The sequence below is a fragment of the Ceratotherium simum genome, chromosome 5 (assembly GCF_057802395.1).
Source record: "Ceratotherium simum simum isolate JZ-2026a chromosome 5, ASM5780239v1, whole genome shotgun sequence".
NCBI lineage: Eukaryota > Metazoa > Chordata > Mammalia > Perissodactyla > Rhinocerotidae > Ceratotherium > Ceratotherium simum.
In genome coordinates this window covers 62987342-63004935 of record NC_141904.1, presented here as the reverse complement: position 1 = coordinate 63004935, position 17594 = coordinate 62987342, and the positions used below count along the sequence as shown (strand labels likewise).

The 17594-nt window shown below is 42.1% G+C and overlaps 1 protein-coding gene across 1 annotated transcript in view; it reads right to left on the bottom strand.

The window, feature by feature from the left end:
* Positions 1-16730, bottom strand: part of SYNPR (synaptoporin) — a 109986-nt gene extending 93256 nt beyond the window's left edge. Inside the window, exons 1-3 of the mRNA XM_087431683.1 lie at positions 16663-16730; positions 15773-15782; positions 11888-12045 (exon numbers count right to left, since the gene is read on the bottom strand). Of these exons, the coding sequence (XP_087287809.1) occupies positions 11888-12045; positions 15773-15782; positions 16663-16730 (236 nt within the window). The remainder of the gene's footprint in view (positions 1-11887; positions 12046-15772; positions 15783-16662) is intronic.
* Between the last annotated feature and the right edge of the window lie 864 nt (positions 16731-17594).

Here is a 17594-nt window from a genome sequence, read left to right as displayed (position 1 = left end):
AAAGCAATGTTTGCATTCTTCTAGACTGTAGAGCTTCTCCCAGGTAATGAGGTTCTGCCCACAACACTCCCCCATGCCCGCTCTATAAAATTACACACAGAGAGACCGGGAACTACACAAAAGGCTCCCTCAGCGTACACTGATTTAATCTCTGCCGCTTGTCACCTCCCTATGGGTGCTCAACAGAAACAACAGCCTTGATTACACAACCTACAATCATTTTCAATAAATGCCCCAATCCTGGTCTTTAAAAGCCTGTTCAGATTTTTACCTAAATAGGACAAATATCAGTGCAAACCTTGTGAGGTTGAAAGAAAGAGACTTGTATAAAGTAACTTCATCGAATTTTTACCTTTCCTTCTGCTCTCTCTGAAGCAGCAGTGGCTGGGGCACTTTCAGGGTTCCTGGCCAAGGTCAAGTACAGCTGTTTCCCTGAAAAGGAATTCAATGTATTTCTATTTTCATAGAATTAGAGGTCTAATTCTCTCTTAGGGAAGCTTCAATCAGTTTTCTCATTTTGTAGAAGAGGAAACTGAGGTTCAGAGAGGAACTCTGTGCTAGTCGTTGCCTGTTTGTTTTCGATTCCATGCCCTGCGCCTCCTCTGTTCTGTTCTGTATGTCAGGGGCCTGATCTCCTTACCAACTGGCCTCCGGTTAGGTTTGGCCAATGGGAAGCTCTGGTGGGAGACTGAAGGGCAGAAGCAAGGGAGAAGCCAGGGCACCTCTCCCCCTCTTTCCCTTGCTGCCCGGGTAGCATCTCCAGCAGTGGCTGCATCTCTGTCTTGGTCCATGCTCCTTCTGGACGCCTCCTCTGTCCATGGTCCCAGCTTCTGCCTCGCAGGCCCCATCCTGTGCTCTCATAAGACCACCTCCTCCCTTTGTGCCTCTTGCTCAGGGGTCAGTAAACTTTTTTTTTTTAAAGGGACAGATACGGGGCTGGCCCCGTGGCTTGGTGGTTGGGTGCGCGCGCTCCGATGCTGGTGGCCCGGGTTCGGATCCCGGGCGTGCACCGAGGCGCCACTTCTCCGTCCATCCTGAGGCCGAGTCCCACATACAGCGACTGGAAGGATGTGCAGCTATGACATACAACTGTCTACTGGGGCTTTGGGGGGAAAAAATAAATAAATAAAATCTTTAAAGGGACAGATACTCAATACTTTAGGCTTTATGGGCCAATAGGCAAAACCAAGGATATTTTGTAGGTACTTATATAATATTTAAAATGTAATCATTTAAAAATATAAAAACCACTCATCTCATGAACCCTATAAAAACAGGCAGTGGGCTGGCTGGATTTGGCTCAAGGGCCTTATATTGCCAACCCCTGCTCTAGCCTTAGGGATGGTGGTGGCTTCCCCCAGTCGCTAACCTCTGCATTGCCTCTTGCTCCCCTTTCCAATCATCCAAGCCCTGTCTACCCACCCCTGTCTACCTGGCATGAGCTCTCTTTTCTTGACTAGATCCTGAATGATACTGGCAATGTCTTGTTTAAAACCATATTCCACAAAGTGGAATTATGATCTACTTCATAAATTTCTTATTGCTTTCAGAAATGCATTCACAAACATGTCTCAATGGAATCATGTAGGTTTCTGTTTGAGTTAGGTCAGCTTCCTGCCTACCTGTGTTTTGATTGTCCTGGTTGATGCCCTCAGGCAGTGTTGAAAAACTAGTGGCCCCAAGGGGTGCCCAAAAGCCAATGTCAGGGACAAGAAACTTAAAATATTGAAGGTGCTCCCCATAGGTAGCCATAGGTCTACCCAAGTGCTACCCAACATCACTGGCAAAAGTGATGGAAAAAGCTGACAAAGAGGGCTGGGTTGTAGATGCAAATTTCCATAGGAGGTGAGGTGTGGATGACCATGCAAATATGACATGCTACATACCCCGCCCTCCCCTCGCCACTGCCTCCACCTTTGTCCAAGCCACCACCATCAATTCCCTGGAGGGCTGCAGCTGTCTCCTAACTGGCCTCTCTGACTTTACCCCTGCCCCATGCTCCCTTAAGTCTACCTATTTTCACAGCCTCAAGAAAGATCTTTAAAACATAAATTGCACGGCTCCACTGCTCAAAGACTCCAATGGCTTCCTATCCCACTCAGTATAAAATCCAAATTCCTGACATTATTCCACAAGACCCTGCACGATGCAGCTTCTGCCTGCTTCTTCAACTTCATCTCCTGCCTCCCTCCCTCCTCCTCATTCCAACCCAGCAACACTGGTTTCCTTGCTGGTTCTCAGACTCTCCCCAAGCTCGGACATCAGGCCTCTGCACTTGCTCTTCTCCTTCCCTGGAATATACCCCTCAGGTACGCAGTGTGCATGCCCTCTCTCTCTCTCTCCCTTCCTCTTAATTCTTGCAGGTCTGCAACTCCAACATCACTTCTTCAGGGAGAAGTCCCCCATCCAGCTAACCCAAAATAGCATGGCTTCTCCCGCTAGCCCTTTATCTTCTTAATTTCCTCTCAGCATTGCCCATGCTGTTCCCTTTGCCTAGAACATTCTTTCCTCTTCTCTTTAGACTGGTTTAAATGCTATCTCCTCAGGGAGGCCCTTCTGGATTGTTCCATATAAATAAGTGTCCTTTAACCCTCTCTACGCCCACTGACACTTATTTTGCATCTCTGTACAATGTTCACTTACTTCTTAGAAATTACCACTACTGTAAGTGTGTGTGTGTGTGTGTGTGTGTGTTCTTTGTCTAATTCTTTACTGTCTTCCTCCCATCCCTGTACAACTGTAAATTTTACAAGGGAGGGGGCTCTGTCCACTTTACTGACTAATACTTACCAAATGCCTATATAGTTCAGGGCCTTGTACACTGTAGGTAATCAACAAATATTTATTGAGAGAACGAATAAATGATACAACATGAGGTCATTCACAGATCTATGAAAGATGATTAAAGAGTCCCTCCATTGTATTAGAGGCCATCGGTCGCCCGCTGTATCTCTCTGGTACTCACCACGTCTGTATACAATGATGGCCTTCTAATGCAAGCATCCAAGATCTCTGCCTGAAAGCTTTCTTGGGCTGCACGTGCATGTGTGGTCAGCATGCAGTGCCAGGGGGTTCACACCTGCAGGAGCAGCTTTTGACCAAGGGCCAACAGCAGTTGGTGGATAATTACTCCAGCTTCCACACTTGCCTCATGGAATTACTCTGAAGCACGTTATCCACGATTTCCTAGAAGTCTCAGTCACCCAAGTTGTCCACGGTGGTACCTTGCTCACTAATCCACTCTTTATTGGCTTTCTTCCCTTCCCTGTCTCACTTCCCATTCCTTACTGGTGCTTCCAGGGATCAAGGAAACTACAAATCCTTGTCTCAGGATGTGCTTCTGGGAGAACCTAAACTAAGACATCCTTCTATCTAATTCCCCACTACCACTCTCCTTTTGGGCAAGTGCTGCAACATAAGTGTTCCGATCTATCAGTTATACAGGTTGGGAGGGGAACAGTGGGATGGGGGTGGAGCAAGTTAATTTGTCATTCACTAATTTTTTCATTTAACCCATTTCATGTCAGCAGCCATTGTACCATGTTTTCTGTGATCCCTGCAGACATTCTCTACAAATGGTAGCTCCTCTCTTCATCGCAGAAATCTCCAAAGAGGGCTGTCCTTGTCATTGGTCCATAGGTGTACTTTGGTGCTAGTTCCTTGCACTAGATTCTATTAATAATACTATTAATAATATCAAAAACAAGGATGATACAATTCAGTGAACACTTGATGTGTGCCAGACTCTGTGTTACACAAATAACTTGTATGACCTAATTGAAGGGTCAACCGTTTCCTTCTTAAAGTATTTCCTTCTTACAATAAGGAAACCTAGGCCCAGGAAGGTTATAACTTGCCCATCCGCTAGATGGCAGAGCTTGGATTTGAAGCTGCAGGTTTGGCTGGAGAGCCACCATTAACCTTTTGGCTACACCACCTTCAAATCTCCCAACTCTCTGCCCCATAGAACCACCAGGTCTCATCACACTCAAAATTTATTTTAAGGCACAACACTAAAATGAAGTACTGTAGTTATAAAGTTTCTGACATTTTAGCCAAAAAGAGTGAAACCCTTAGGTAATGAGAGACAATAAATGAATGCTTAAATGTAATTGCAAATGCAGCATTTCCTGAACATAAGATATAAAAAATTGCAGCCCTTAACACTTTCATTTTCCCCAAATTGGCCTTTATGGTAAAAAAAAATAAAATTGTTTAGCACCACTGCTCTAGGGTATGGATCGTAGGGGAAAAATGCTATCCCCTCTGACAAAGCTAGCATTACTAGATAATGGCCCAAACTCCACAGTTTCTTGGTATCTACCACTGCTTGTCCCCACATGCCCAACAGGAGTGGGGGAATTGCAGAGCAAGTGGCTATAGTCATGAAGAGGAGAACGGTGCTCATGCAGCAGTGCCCAGCTAAGCAGCTCCAGCTGGCCCTTCCCTCAATACAGAAGACCCCTTGTCGAATTCTTTAAAGAAAAGAGCTAAAAGCAAGTTAATAAATGTGAGACAGTTAAATATGTGCACACCTTTTAATGTTTGCCTATTGGGATAGAGAGGGTTGGGGATGCTTCCATTCTGGGTAAAATATAACATAATAAAGGGGTTATTTTGTTCTCTTGAGGGTAATTTTTCTGATTAACCTGGATAATTATCTTTTTTAGCTCTTTATTTTTGATTACCCTTTCTTAATTATGAAAGTAAAAATAATATACTGAAAGAGAACTCATTGAATGCCAGGCCTGCAAGCATTTTGCATATATGACTCATTTAATACAAAACTGCTATGAAATAGGTAACATTGTCTCTGTTTTACAGATAAAGAACAGAAATGGTAAGCAATTTTCCCAACATCACCCAGCTAGTAAGTAACAAAGTGGGGTTTGAACCCAGGCATCTGTCTCTAGACTTCAAACTACACTATGTTGCCTCAGTAGATTAACAGTATAAAACGTCTTAAAAGCTTATTTTAGAAAATCTGGAAAATGTGGACAAGTGAAAAAAGAATATTTGATTCATGCATAATCTCACCACCTAGAAATAAATTAACATTTTGATGCAATGAGCATGACATAATCTCTATAAATATGATTTAGTTTTTGTTGTTTGGGTATCCCATGAGAAAGGCTGTATGGTTAATCACCAAATTTGAGGAATATATTTAGGATGGACTGACTTAAAATATAGACCACGTCTTACACAAAATTTCTTTTGCAGGCCCCATAGAGTGTCTCCAAAATCTGAGCAATCATCTATTTTCAGAAAATCTGAAACTAAGGTTGAAGCACATGCTACTGTGACTGTCAATTGGAAAAGACCTACCACATATGCTACAATACCGTGGATAGAGAAAACCAACTGTGGCTTCATATATGAGACCTAAACTGAAAACCACAAGAGGAGATGTTCTAAACTGAAAGTATTGATTTCCAACCACACTGGTTTTCACATGCACAACATTATATAACATGATTTAGAGCAACAGGAATAGGAATATCTATCTATCCACCTATCTATCTATCTATCCATCTATCTATCTATCCATCTATCTATCTATCTATCTATCTATCTATCTATCTATCTATCTATCTATCATGTGTCCTTCCATCCATCTATCCACCCACTCACCCATTCATCCATCCATCCATCCATTCACCTATGCATTCATCCATCCATTTTCTTTAATGTTGGTAATTCAAGCAATGCTAGCTTCTGAGGTTGAATTTCCCAGAAGCAGACCCTGAGATCAAGATTTGAGTGCAATTTGCTTTTGGAGAATTCATCTCTGGTAATACCAATAGGGCAGTGGAGAATTGAGGCAGGAAATGTAAAGATAATAAAAGGTGTGTTAATGACTAGGTTTCCACTGTGGGTGAAGTTATCCTGCTGGATACCTATGGGAAATTGTATGGAACATGCCTTAAAGTTGTAACCCGTAAGCGGCGAGGAAGCTGGGATATTTATCCTCCAACTCACATTTGTCATTGGATGCGAGTTGCTCCAGGAGACATTAACTCCCCAGCATTTCTGGCCTGCCATGCATATTGACCAAGCAAGTTCCTGTGGCTAGAGAAAGTCCTTTAACAGTCATAGGGGCTTGCAGTAAAAGGTGTAGGTGTGAATGGTGAGGGACTAGGATGTATGGGCAGAAACGGAAGTATCTGCTACAGCCCGGTAGCATAAAATAAAACAAAATTGGAATCATCACATACATATAATCTTTTTCTTTCTCACCTAATACAATGCTGGGAGAATTTCACATATCTTTAAATGTTATTTGAGAAAATGACCTTTAATGGCTGCCTAGCATTTCATTTTATGGCTATACCACAATTTATCTAACCAATTCCCTGTTTGGGGGCATATAAGTTGTTTCTAATTTTGCAGTATTTAAAATAATTCAATAATAAATACCTTTGTACACACTTCTTTCTTATATCTCTAGTTATTTCTTTAGGATAAATTAATCAGGGACAATCTTGGTAATTATCTAAAGCAGTGATTACTAATTCCATGGCTGAAATTGACAGAAAACTTAATATTTTTTATCCTGATGGGGGTCTCAAGACCTGGAAGTGACATAACTTATTTTCCATTATGAATCTTCTGTTATACTGGAAACCTTTATTATCATCTAGCCAAGGTGACAAGTTTATCTCCATATCATCAAATGAGTTTATTTACTTCAAGAAGCAAGAGGTGAACACCTTCTCTATAAGAAGCTCATTAACAAACTTGGTTTCTTTCTCCACAAACATCATCTCATGCAGGCTTAAGGTAAGATGGTTAGAGTCCTTAGAATTTTACATTTTGCTTGTCTGAGGGAAAATATACCGAATTCTATTTCCCATTATCTAACAGCCTGGAATGCTTTCTTTCCTACTGAAATATCTCACGAAAGTCCTTAATAACCACCATTAACTTATATCCATTGGCCTTTTCTTAGTTTTCACTCCTCTGCTTCTTTGAAGTGCTGAGTGGTACCATGCATGAAGTTTTCTTACTTTTGTGAAGCCTACACTTTCCCGATTGTCCCACCTCTTCTCCATTTGGTTCTTCTAGGTCTCTCAGTCACTCCTCTCCTTCATTTCTTTTAAGTGTGGGCCTCCCCCACAGCTTAGCCCTGTGCTCCCATTCTTCCACTCTCTTGGTGACCTTCTCTTCTTCCAGGACTTAACTTTTCTTTCCATGAAGATGACTCTTACAGCTCCATTCAAGGGTCACCTCTCTCTTCTTACACTGAGTTTAGCATAAAACTTCCTAATAGAAAACACCTCACACTCTGCACCATCAAATCCAAATTTATACTCTCTGTGTCAAAATGGTTTTCCTTATTAGTCTCTTTTTATCATCTTTAACTTCTTTTCCCTATTCAATCACTTGTAAATGCAAAGTCTTCTAAAAACTTTCCAAAAACCACCTTTCTAATTTTATTTATGACTTTTCTCCGCCATAATTTTTTGCTCTACTCATTGTGTTTCAAACTGCCTGAACATTGCCTTCTTGAGTGTTTACTCAAATTAGTAGAATATATGAAATTTATTAGTAGAATATATGAAATCCAAAAGTCTGGATTTGATTTTCAACGTGATGTTGACTGAATTTCTCTCAGCTCAGTCTTCTCAATCAGAATAATAGTAACCTTCACAGAGTTGGTGTAATGATTGCATGATATAATACACATGAAAGTGGCTAGCACAGTGCTTGGCACGTTATAGGCTTGCAATAAATATTTGCATATCTATTCATTCATTCCTCACTCTCATCCTTCAAAACTAACCTTTGTTATGAAAACATTTGTTCTGATAGCCCCCAAACTCTCTACTCTGACCTCCTCTGTCTTTCATCTGACATGCATCGTGTATAAATGCGAAGCGTTAGCTGGCATTCTTTGAGTAGGCTTTCTCCAAATATATTAAATTCCTTAAAATAAGAAACTCTACTTCACACTTCTGTGTATAAAAGAAGTGCTAAAAATATTGAATCCAGAACCCCCCCAAATTATCAAATAAATTTTTTCCAGATTAGCACATTATAGTAGATGAGAAAACAGCAAAATATTACTTGTTCATTTTAATCACAAATCAAAAGGAAGGTCAGGAGACAAATGTTTTATTTCCACAGTAAAATGATACATTACTGAATGTAAGTTCCTTTTGATATAAGTATGAGTCAAAAATACGTACATGTGGTGATGTAAAGGAGTTACACACTTTGGCATATTTATCAGAAGCAGTACATGAATGTTTTGTAAATTATCTAGCATTTTCTAAATTGACATTATCCTACATCTTATAATCTGATAAGAAAGATAAGTAGCTTTCTTTGATCTGTCATTTACAGACTATTTGTTTTTGTTGAAATGACTTGGCATTAGAGTTTATTGTCATCCTTGTGTTTGCAATAAATTGAATAGTTAGAAGCTGGTGAATGCAGTTATTTTATTTCTAAGATTATGATCAAATCATTGGCATTGGCTTATGAAGTTTTAGGAGAAAATAACTTTTTAATGATTTACATCACTAACATCTGGCTTACCCAACTTCTTCTAAAACAAATGACTTCAAAATAATCCGTATAAATTCTAGATGTGGTTTCTTACTATTGAAATCCTTCCCAAGAAGATAATTGCACAACATTTTAAAGTATCCAAATGAACCATTGAAATTGCAGCTCTAGTAAAATGGAGCCTTTTTGGAGTGGTATGTCCTCCTAGATGGACATTAATGGGACAAAAGTGCAAGACATTCTGTGGGATGGGTAGGCTAATCGTGATTCCTTAACAGTAGACAGTAAATGTTGTATAGATGTGGTAAGCAGAGTGGCAAGAGCTTTCTTGCTTTCTTTCAGAACAGTGGTTTTTAAGTTGCTTCTAGGAGACCTAAGGTTCTGAGGAGATGTTATGGGGGCTGCACAGCAGGGGATGGGCACTGTGTGTGGCAGGGAGAGGGCTGTGGAGGACCAGCTGGATGCTTCAAGCTCCTTTCCTCCCCTGCTTCAACTTTCTCAATGACTCATATCTGTTTTATATGCAGAGCTTCTGAGCCAGGTAATATTTGGAATAAAAGTTCTGCTACTGAAAAAAAGAGTGGTTGCTCCTCTTTGTTTCAGAACCCAAGTAAAAATCTTTCAAATGAGCGGGCCACTATACTTAGAGATGGAAATAAACGTTTTATCCAATTTCTTCACTTGCCTTTAATTGGGCCAGTAATATGCCTTGGGAAGAAAATGAAGAAGCCCAATGCTGGAAACTGTTTGCTTGAAGGGTCTTTTCAAATTGTACACTTAGCCAAGGATTGCATCAAATTAAATATTACCCTGCTCACCATCCTCACTCTAACTCACGCACTGGTTTCTTGTCTAGGCAGGTCTCTTGATTGCTCTCTTCCAGTTTGAGAAACAGACAGAGAGGCTTGTGCTCAATGTTTAGTGACGTGCTGCTCTTCAAATCTTAAGGCATTGACCTTCAAGTCCTCTGCTCCTGCCACATCTCTTGGTGGGAAACCATTGTAGAAGGCAATGCAGGCCTTACAATTTCATGAATAATGTTACTAAGCATCCCACCCTTGCTGCCCAGCCATTGCCATTTCTTATCTCCTATCCTAGATCCCAGCCATTGAGGATTCTTATCTCTTACCTCAGACCCCAGCCATTGACAATTCTTATCTCTTATCCTAGATCCCAGCCATTGATGATTCTTCTCTCCTATCCTAGAGCCAACATGTTGATCAATGAGTACACATTGTCTTGGCCATTCTCCATTAAAGCTAAGGAGTTCATCCAGAACTTTCAGAAGAAGGGTGGTGCCCAGGACCCCCACCCCCATTTTCACCAGCACAGGAAGCTCTTATTACAAAATTACCAAGGATTCTATGCTTAATATTTCTGAGCTTTGGACTGTTTTATTACTTAGTTAGGAGAGTATCTACTTGAGCAGAGGGTTTGCAACTTAGAAACTCTTCAGTATATTAGTATAAAAGCCACTTTCCTGTGATTCATTCATTATGAACCGAGGCACTTTTGTTTTGGACTAGGAAAAGTTCGCTAAATCCATATATTAAAGCTGTGTTTCATGATATACAAATCCTCTGAGATGTTCAGTGAGAGTTTTTGTGGTCAAACATTGTGTTTCTCTTGGTGATTCAAAATGTATATCAGAAGAGCAAAGTGCTTAGAAGTATTTCTTAAACTTATTTGATCATATAATTTTTAAATTCTCTCTCCCTTCCTCTCTCCCTTCTTCCTTCTTTTCTTCCTTCCTTCTTTTCTTCTTAGAAATATTAAATATCTAGGACTCCATGGGAAAGATTTGGAAAACACTGTTCTTGCCTATTTAAGTAAAGTTTTTAGGGGTCAATTTCTACTTTTCTCTGTAACTCCAAAGCCAGCACCATGTCTGGCACAAGGTGATTACTCAATAAATGTTTGTTACATTGAAGTGAACAAAAGACTATATTAATAAGACGCCAAACATTATGTTGAAAGTCATTTCCAAAAATCACACCAGGCGCTGGCCTGGTGGCATAGTGGTTAAGTTTGCACACTCCACTTGGGTGGCCTGGGGTTCGTGGGTTCAGATCCCACGCATGGACCTACGCACCGCTCCTCAGGCCATGCTGTGGCAGATGTCCCACATATAAAGTAGAGGAAGATGGGCACAGATGTTAGCTCAGGGCTAATCTTCCCCACCAAAAAAAAAAAAAATCACACCAGTTATTTGGTGCCAAGTGTTTGGCAGTTTTACAGAAATGAATTATTTTAAAATTAAATTTGATTAATCCTCTTTGGGTATATGGATCAGAATCACAAGATGTCCGATTTGGGATAAGCCCCAGTAGGTATCCAGTCATCATTTTAGAGACAGGGCACAGATAAAGATAAGGTATTATCTTTCAGAGTGAATTTATAAAGAGACTGAAAGAATCATCTCAAGCAATTTAAGTATAGTTTTGGAGATGTGAGCCCTGGGCTCAACCCAGGTGGGCTCAAACCCTGACTCTGCCACTTGCTGGCTGAGGGAATGTGGGCAAACATATCAGTGCCTCAGTTTCCCCTTTTGTAAATAGTGATGGTAATTGTACTCTCCTCATAAGAGTCATTGTGATGACTAAATGAGATGAAACAAGTAAACAGCCAAGTACAGTATTTGGCACATGGAAACAATATTAGATATTAATACTATTGGGCCAGCCCCGTGACTTAGCGGTTAAGTGCGCGCGCTCTGCTACTGGCGGCCCGGGTTCAGAAACCGGGCACACACCGACCCACCGCTTCTCTGGCCATGCTGAGGCCGCGTCCCACATACAGCAACTAGAAGGCTGTGCAACTACGACATACAACTATCTACTGGGGCTTGGGGAATAGAAAGGAGGAGGATTGGCAATAGACGTTAGCTCAGAGCCGGTCTTCCTCAGCAAAAAGAGGAGGATTAGCATGGATGTTAGCTCAGGGCTGATCTTCCTCAAAAAAAAAAGATAATAATACTATTAAATACATTATCAGCCAAGATTGCATAGTCGATATGAAATTAGAGGTGACACTAATTCTAGAGAGAATTTGGGAGACGTTAAGATTGGAAATATGGATGGGGAGGAAGAAATTGTATAACTGAGGTCTCTGTATTGATAGCCCCCAGTACTGGGCCATTTGTAGCATTTTTTTTGGAGGAAAGTCAATTGTGGTTTGAAGGTACAACTCATAAATCCTCCCAGGGTGCAGTGGTAGGTGGGCATTTTTCTTGTTCGGGTATTTTGTGGGCTCAGGTAGAATCCTTTCTGTTTACTCAGAAGTCCCTGGGAGACTGCATTATTTTTTGAGAAACCACAGGAAAAAGAAAGTGCCTTCTCTGTCAGGCCAGCAAGCACGAACCACCATTCCCTACCTGAATGGGTAGGCGAACGCTATGTCAATGCTGAGGTTACTTTCCGTCTTGTTGACACAGTCCACACTCAGCCGCAGGCCTCCAGAATAGCCACCGCATGTTGCAAATGCAAAGATTGCAAAAAGCTGTGGAGAACAAAGAAACAAAAGCAAAGGCAGCTATTAGAATGATGTTGATCTAATGAGATATATCTATAGGAGCTTAGTGTCTGGATTGACAGAGGTTATTGTTCTTCTGAAATGTGGCATCATATTTGGTTCAGGCCGGAAGATGAAGGCTGGGATGATGGTGGGGACTAGGGAGGTGGTGTCTGGCAAGCTGGAGTAACTATGCCTGGAGAAATATTAAACACAAGGACAAAATAACTGTGTTTGAGTGTGTAAAGAGCTGCCATGCCTCAGAAGGTAGACATATAATCTCACATCAAAGGGTCTGGAAAGCTACACACCAAAGTATTAATGATGGATGTCTCCCAGTGGGAAGAATTTGGGGTGTCTCCTTGCTTTCTTCTTTTTGTTTATCTATATTTTCTGCAATGCCTAGCCCTGGTGGTCTAGTGGTTAAGATTTGGCGCTCTCACTGCTGTGGCCCGAGTTCGTTTCCCAATTAGGGAACCACACCACCCGTCTGTGGGTTGTCATACTGGGGCAGCTGTATGTTGCTGTGATGCTGGAAGTTATGCCACTGCTATTTCAAATGCCAGCAGGGTCATCCATGGTGGACAGGTTTCAGTAGAGCTTCAGACTAAGACAGAGCAGGAAGAAGGACCTGGCCACACACTTCTGAAAAAATGGGCTGTGCAAACTCTATGAACAGCAGCAGAGCATTGTCTGGTACAGTGCTGGAAGGTGAGAGGATGGCTCAAAAAGACCAGGCAAGGTTCCGCTCTGCTGTACACAGGGTCGCTAGGAGTCAGAATGGACTCCACGGCCCTAACAACAAATTTTCTGCAATAAACATGTTTTATCTTTTGGAATAATATAGATTTTTAAAAAGGCATAGTCAGAGAATTTTAGAGCTAAACGGTGGAGGAAGAACAGGTGAGTATCTAAGAGATGCTATTTCAGAGCACAAGATCTCAGTATATGTCAGGCTCAAACTCCCCTTAGTAGTTACATCTCTGTGTTAGTTGCTCTTTCTAAGTCAGCTATTAAAAGGTTCCACTGGTTCCCAATTAACGTCACAGTCTATCCTCGTGTAGAACATGGATCTGTGGGAATCAGATAGTGAAAATTAGGAGCAGGAATTCAGAGAAGTCTTCAAGAAAGAAGATACATCTGGGAGGATGGGGATGGCCTAAGATGGGAAGTAAGCGAACGCCAGACTTTGTCCACTTAGTTTGGCTAAATTCAAGAGAATTTCCTGTTCATTTCCCAAGAAAGTCAACCAAGAGCACTTAACACTAACCCGTGCTGTAATACTCCCATTTATTTTGTTTTAATTTTGGAATTCAGCTTCTTGCAGTAGCTTAAGGTCCCTATTAGGAACATTAGCTCACTTTGCATAATGAGGGGAATTATTGCATAAGGGTTAAGTGCATGGGCTCTGGAATGTGACCTTGGGAAGGATGCTTAATTTCCCCATGCCTTGCTTTCCTTATAGGAAAATAGCGTTGATAACTCCTCTGGGTCATTTTGCTATTCAAGATATGAGGCAGAGAGTTGCTATGGGCAAGAAGGCGGCTGGAGCTGGCAGTGTCACCAAGTCCGTTCAGAAAGTTCAGAAGGTGAAAGGAATATTATCCATAACACCTGCCACCTCGGTCTTAGCGGTGGAAGAAGAGCCTCAGAGCTGTGTGTCTCGATTGGCTATTTAACTTTAATAGGAAAAGACTGGTTAATGATAAAACCTTCACAGGGAAAGCAATATTTTTTGGACCATTTTTGTGTGTGTATTGCAGTTTTGTTATTAGTTTTAAAAACCAGTATTTTAAAAATGGAAACAGCCTGACCAAAAGATATAGTTGATGTAATAAGAGTAAGCGTTAATGTGTGTAAAGCATTTAGAACAGACCCTGGCATAGAATAAGCACTCAATAAATGTTAATGAATAAATGTTACTGTACATAGATGTGGATGAGCTCCTTGGTAAGATGTTCCAGGCCATAAAATAGGAAATTTAGACTTACTCCCTAGCTAAATCTATACGAACATCAGCCCCAGTGACCCAACAGCCGAGCACTCCAGAGAAACTGATCTTTTTTGCTTTGTTTGCTTTTCCTCCTAGTTTGACTCACTGCTGGCACTTGAGGAGGCATCAGAAGCTACTCCAACCCACTCCGCAATCTGGGGGTGATGCACACAGAACACCAGGACTGAAGGGAACCTGCTCTTTATCCCTGTGGCGTGGAGTTGCTCACCACTCATGACCAAATGCTCTCTTTCTGTCAGCTCTTAGTATTGGCAGGAACAGAAGGAAGTGATTTTAATTGTTCAATGCTTAAATCTAGGTTTCACTATATAACACTGGATGTCTTGGCCCTTTGCATCATGTCATGATAGCGCCTTTGCTAAGACTTCTTCCAGAAGAAAGAATGGAGTAATGGAGCCCAAAGCCTTGCTACAGCTGTGGACATGGCCCTCCCCCTGTCCAAGCTTCCTCACCTGTAAAACAGAGATATCTTCTGTACCTTCTGGAATCATTGAGGGAATTAAATGAGATGGAGTATGTGTTTATGTGTAGCCCCTCCCCCCCAATTCCTGCAGAGATTTGTGTGGTATTTACACATGTGCACTTCTCTGGGGCAAGAGTCCTAAGTGTGTAATCAGCCCTTGTACACATGAAGGTAAGGAGGAACTGTCCACTGTAGCCATTAGTAAGTACCTACTGTGGGCCAGGTATTGAGGGACTTAACATATGCAATCATATCTCCTCTTGACAACAATGTTGCGTGTGTGTGTGCATTTGTATATATGTGTGTGTATGAAGCTTACTACTCCTATATTAAAGATGTGGCAGAATAGCATAATGACTTCAAACAGTTGCATTTAAAAAAATTCCTTGAAACATTAAAATGTATAAAGTTAGAGTTGATGGGCATAAAGACGAATCTTGTTAATTTCGGTGCTTAACGGCTATAAAGAAACCACCCTTGGTTTTTCATCTTATATTAAAGTGCTTTAAATACAGCAAGGTATTATTAACACTACCATGTAATGAACTTAAGATGGAATGGTAATTACGTATATAACTAGTTCAAAATGTGAGATGCATGGAAGGAAGGTATTAGACTATTGAAACCACACACACTACTAATTTTTCTAACTTCTATTGAGCTCTGAAAACAAAAGACATTGTATTCGAGTTAAATATGATATTTATGGGCTTTCTGGTTAAGTTTCTCCCTTCCTCATAGTCCTCATTGATTAAAGGGAAATCATACTGTGTGACCAATATCAAATTTGTATGGGTTTGATGAGAATTAAACAGATAACGTCTGTATAACACCGGAAGAGTCAGATCCTGCTGAGTGAATAACGTATCACAGGGATGGTTGATTTCATGTTTGGGACAGTGAAATCAACTCCTTCAGAGTCTATCAGGTAGGGTCCTGGCCCTAGAATGAGAATACATCAAGACCCAGTGGAGAGAGGGGCTGAAAGCTCTTCGGAGGGTCAAAATTCTCTTGGTGTGGCAGAGACACGTAGAGTGGGGGGGGAACTCTGGAAATCCTCCCACCGATCCCCCTCCATTAGCCCGCCCAGCCGCTCCACCCCAGGTGGCAGAGCGGGGCAGTTCTGGAGTCAGACAGACCCGAGCTTGAGTCCAATCCTAGCTGTCTGACACTGACCAAGTTATTTAACTTCTCCGAACCGCAGTTCCTACATCTATTAAATCAGGGCTAATTCACTGGTTCATTCAGCAGATGTTTAATGGTGTACTTACCAGGTGCCAGCTGGTGGGGAACAGAAACATAAAAAAGTCAGAGAAAAGACAAAGATAAAGAAGGTCCCTGCCCACTACAGAGCTTAAGGCTGGATGGGAGAGACAGAAACTCAAAGAACATACAAATGAAATAATGACAAATTATGTTAAGTGTTTTGAGGGGAAGCTATTCTAGACAGGGAGTTATACCTGAGGATGTCATATTTAAGCTAAGACCTTGAGGATGAATGACAGGAAGCAAAAGGGGGGGGGTTGTGGGTGGAGGGAAGTGCCCTGAGGGAACAGCTTAAGTGAAAGCCCCAAGAGAAGAAAAGCTTGACAAGTTCAAGGAGCCAGTGGAAGGTCAAGGCGGCAGCTGGATGGTGAAAGAGGTTGAGAATAATAGTTTTTCCCTCACATGATTCTGCGTACATTAGCTGAGAGAACACATGTAAAGCATCAGGCTCACAGCCCTCAATAAACGTTCAGGTGTCTGCTTCTCCCTCTCCCTCTCCTGCTAGTACTATTACTGCTATTACTACTACACTATTTTTTTTTTTTTTACTGAGGAAGATTGGCCCTGAGCTAACACCTGTGCCAATCTTCCTCTATTTTGTATGTGGGTCGCCACCACAGCATGGCCGCCAATGAGTGGTGTAGGCCTGTGCCCGGGAACTGAACCTGGGCCACTGAAGTAGAGCATGCCAAACTTAACCACTAGGCCACGGGGCCGGCCCACTACTACACTATTGAAGAAACTGGGAACTAGAGAGGAAAATTCACTTGCCCCAAATCAGCTAGAGCAGAATTGGAAATAGAATCCTGGTCTCTAGACTCCCTGTATCAGCATTCTAATTAGCTCTAGAACAACAGGAAGAACAATCTCTGACCACCTGGTAGAAGTTGCTGACCGACAAATGGTCCAGTCTTCTTCGCTCAGAAATGCACCATGGTGCTTTAGTTGTCTGAGGTTCTCCATGTTTCCCCTGAGTGTCTCACAAACACATACCTGCAAGCTCACTAGCCAAGCAGGACTGGTGCTTTGTTTTCTCTTTCTCCTCCCTCTCTCCTTCCTTCTCTCTCTCCCTCCCTCCCTTTAATCTCCCCTTCCTTCCTCCCTTCCATCCTCCCTCCTTTCCTTCCTTCCTCCCTTCCTTCTCTCCCTCCTTCTCTCTTTCCTTCTCTCTCTCTCCCTCCCTCCCTTCCTCCCTCCCTCCCTCCCTTCTTTCCTTCCTCTTTTCACCTTGATGGGGGGAGGATTTTAGCAGGAGGATCTTGGAAGATGCTGTAAAGAGACACAAACTTCTGGGGCCAGCCCAGCGACTTAGCGGTTAAGTGCGCGTGCTCCGCTCCTGGCGGCCAGGGTTCGGATCCCGGGCGCACACTGACGCACCGCTTCTCCCTTCTCCGGCCATGCTGAGGCCACGTCCCACATACAGCAACTAGCAGGATGTGCAACTATGACATACAACTATCTACTGGGGCTTTGGGGGAAAAAAAAGGAGGAGGATTGGCAATAGATGTTAGCTCAGAACTGGTCTTCCTCAGCAAAAAGAGAAGGATTAGCATGGATATTAGCTCAGGGCTGATCTCACTCACAAAAAAATAAATAAAAAAAGAGAGAGAGAGAGACACAAACTTCCTTAGATTGACGACTGTTGCTCTAAGGCCCGTTAATCCTAGCAAGAGGAAGGTTTGTGTGTCTTGTCGATGCTTGGCTCTGCAAGACTAATGCTGATTCCTAAGACAGACTTCCTTCTGGAAGATGGAAAAGATGGGAAAACTCTGTTATGCAGCCAAGATGGAATGAGAACTGGAGGTGGGTCCTGGAAGTCTAAGGAGG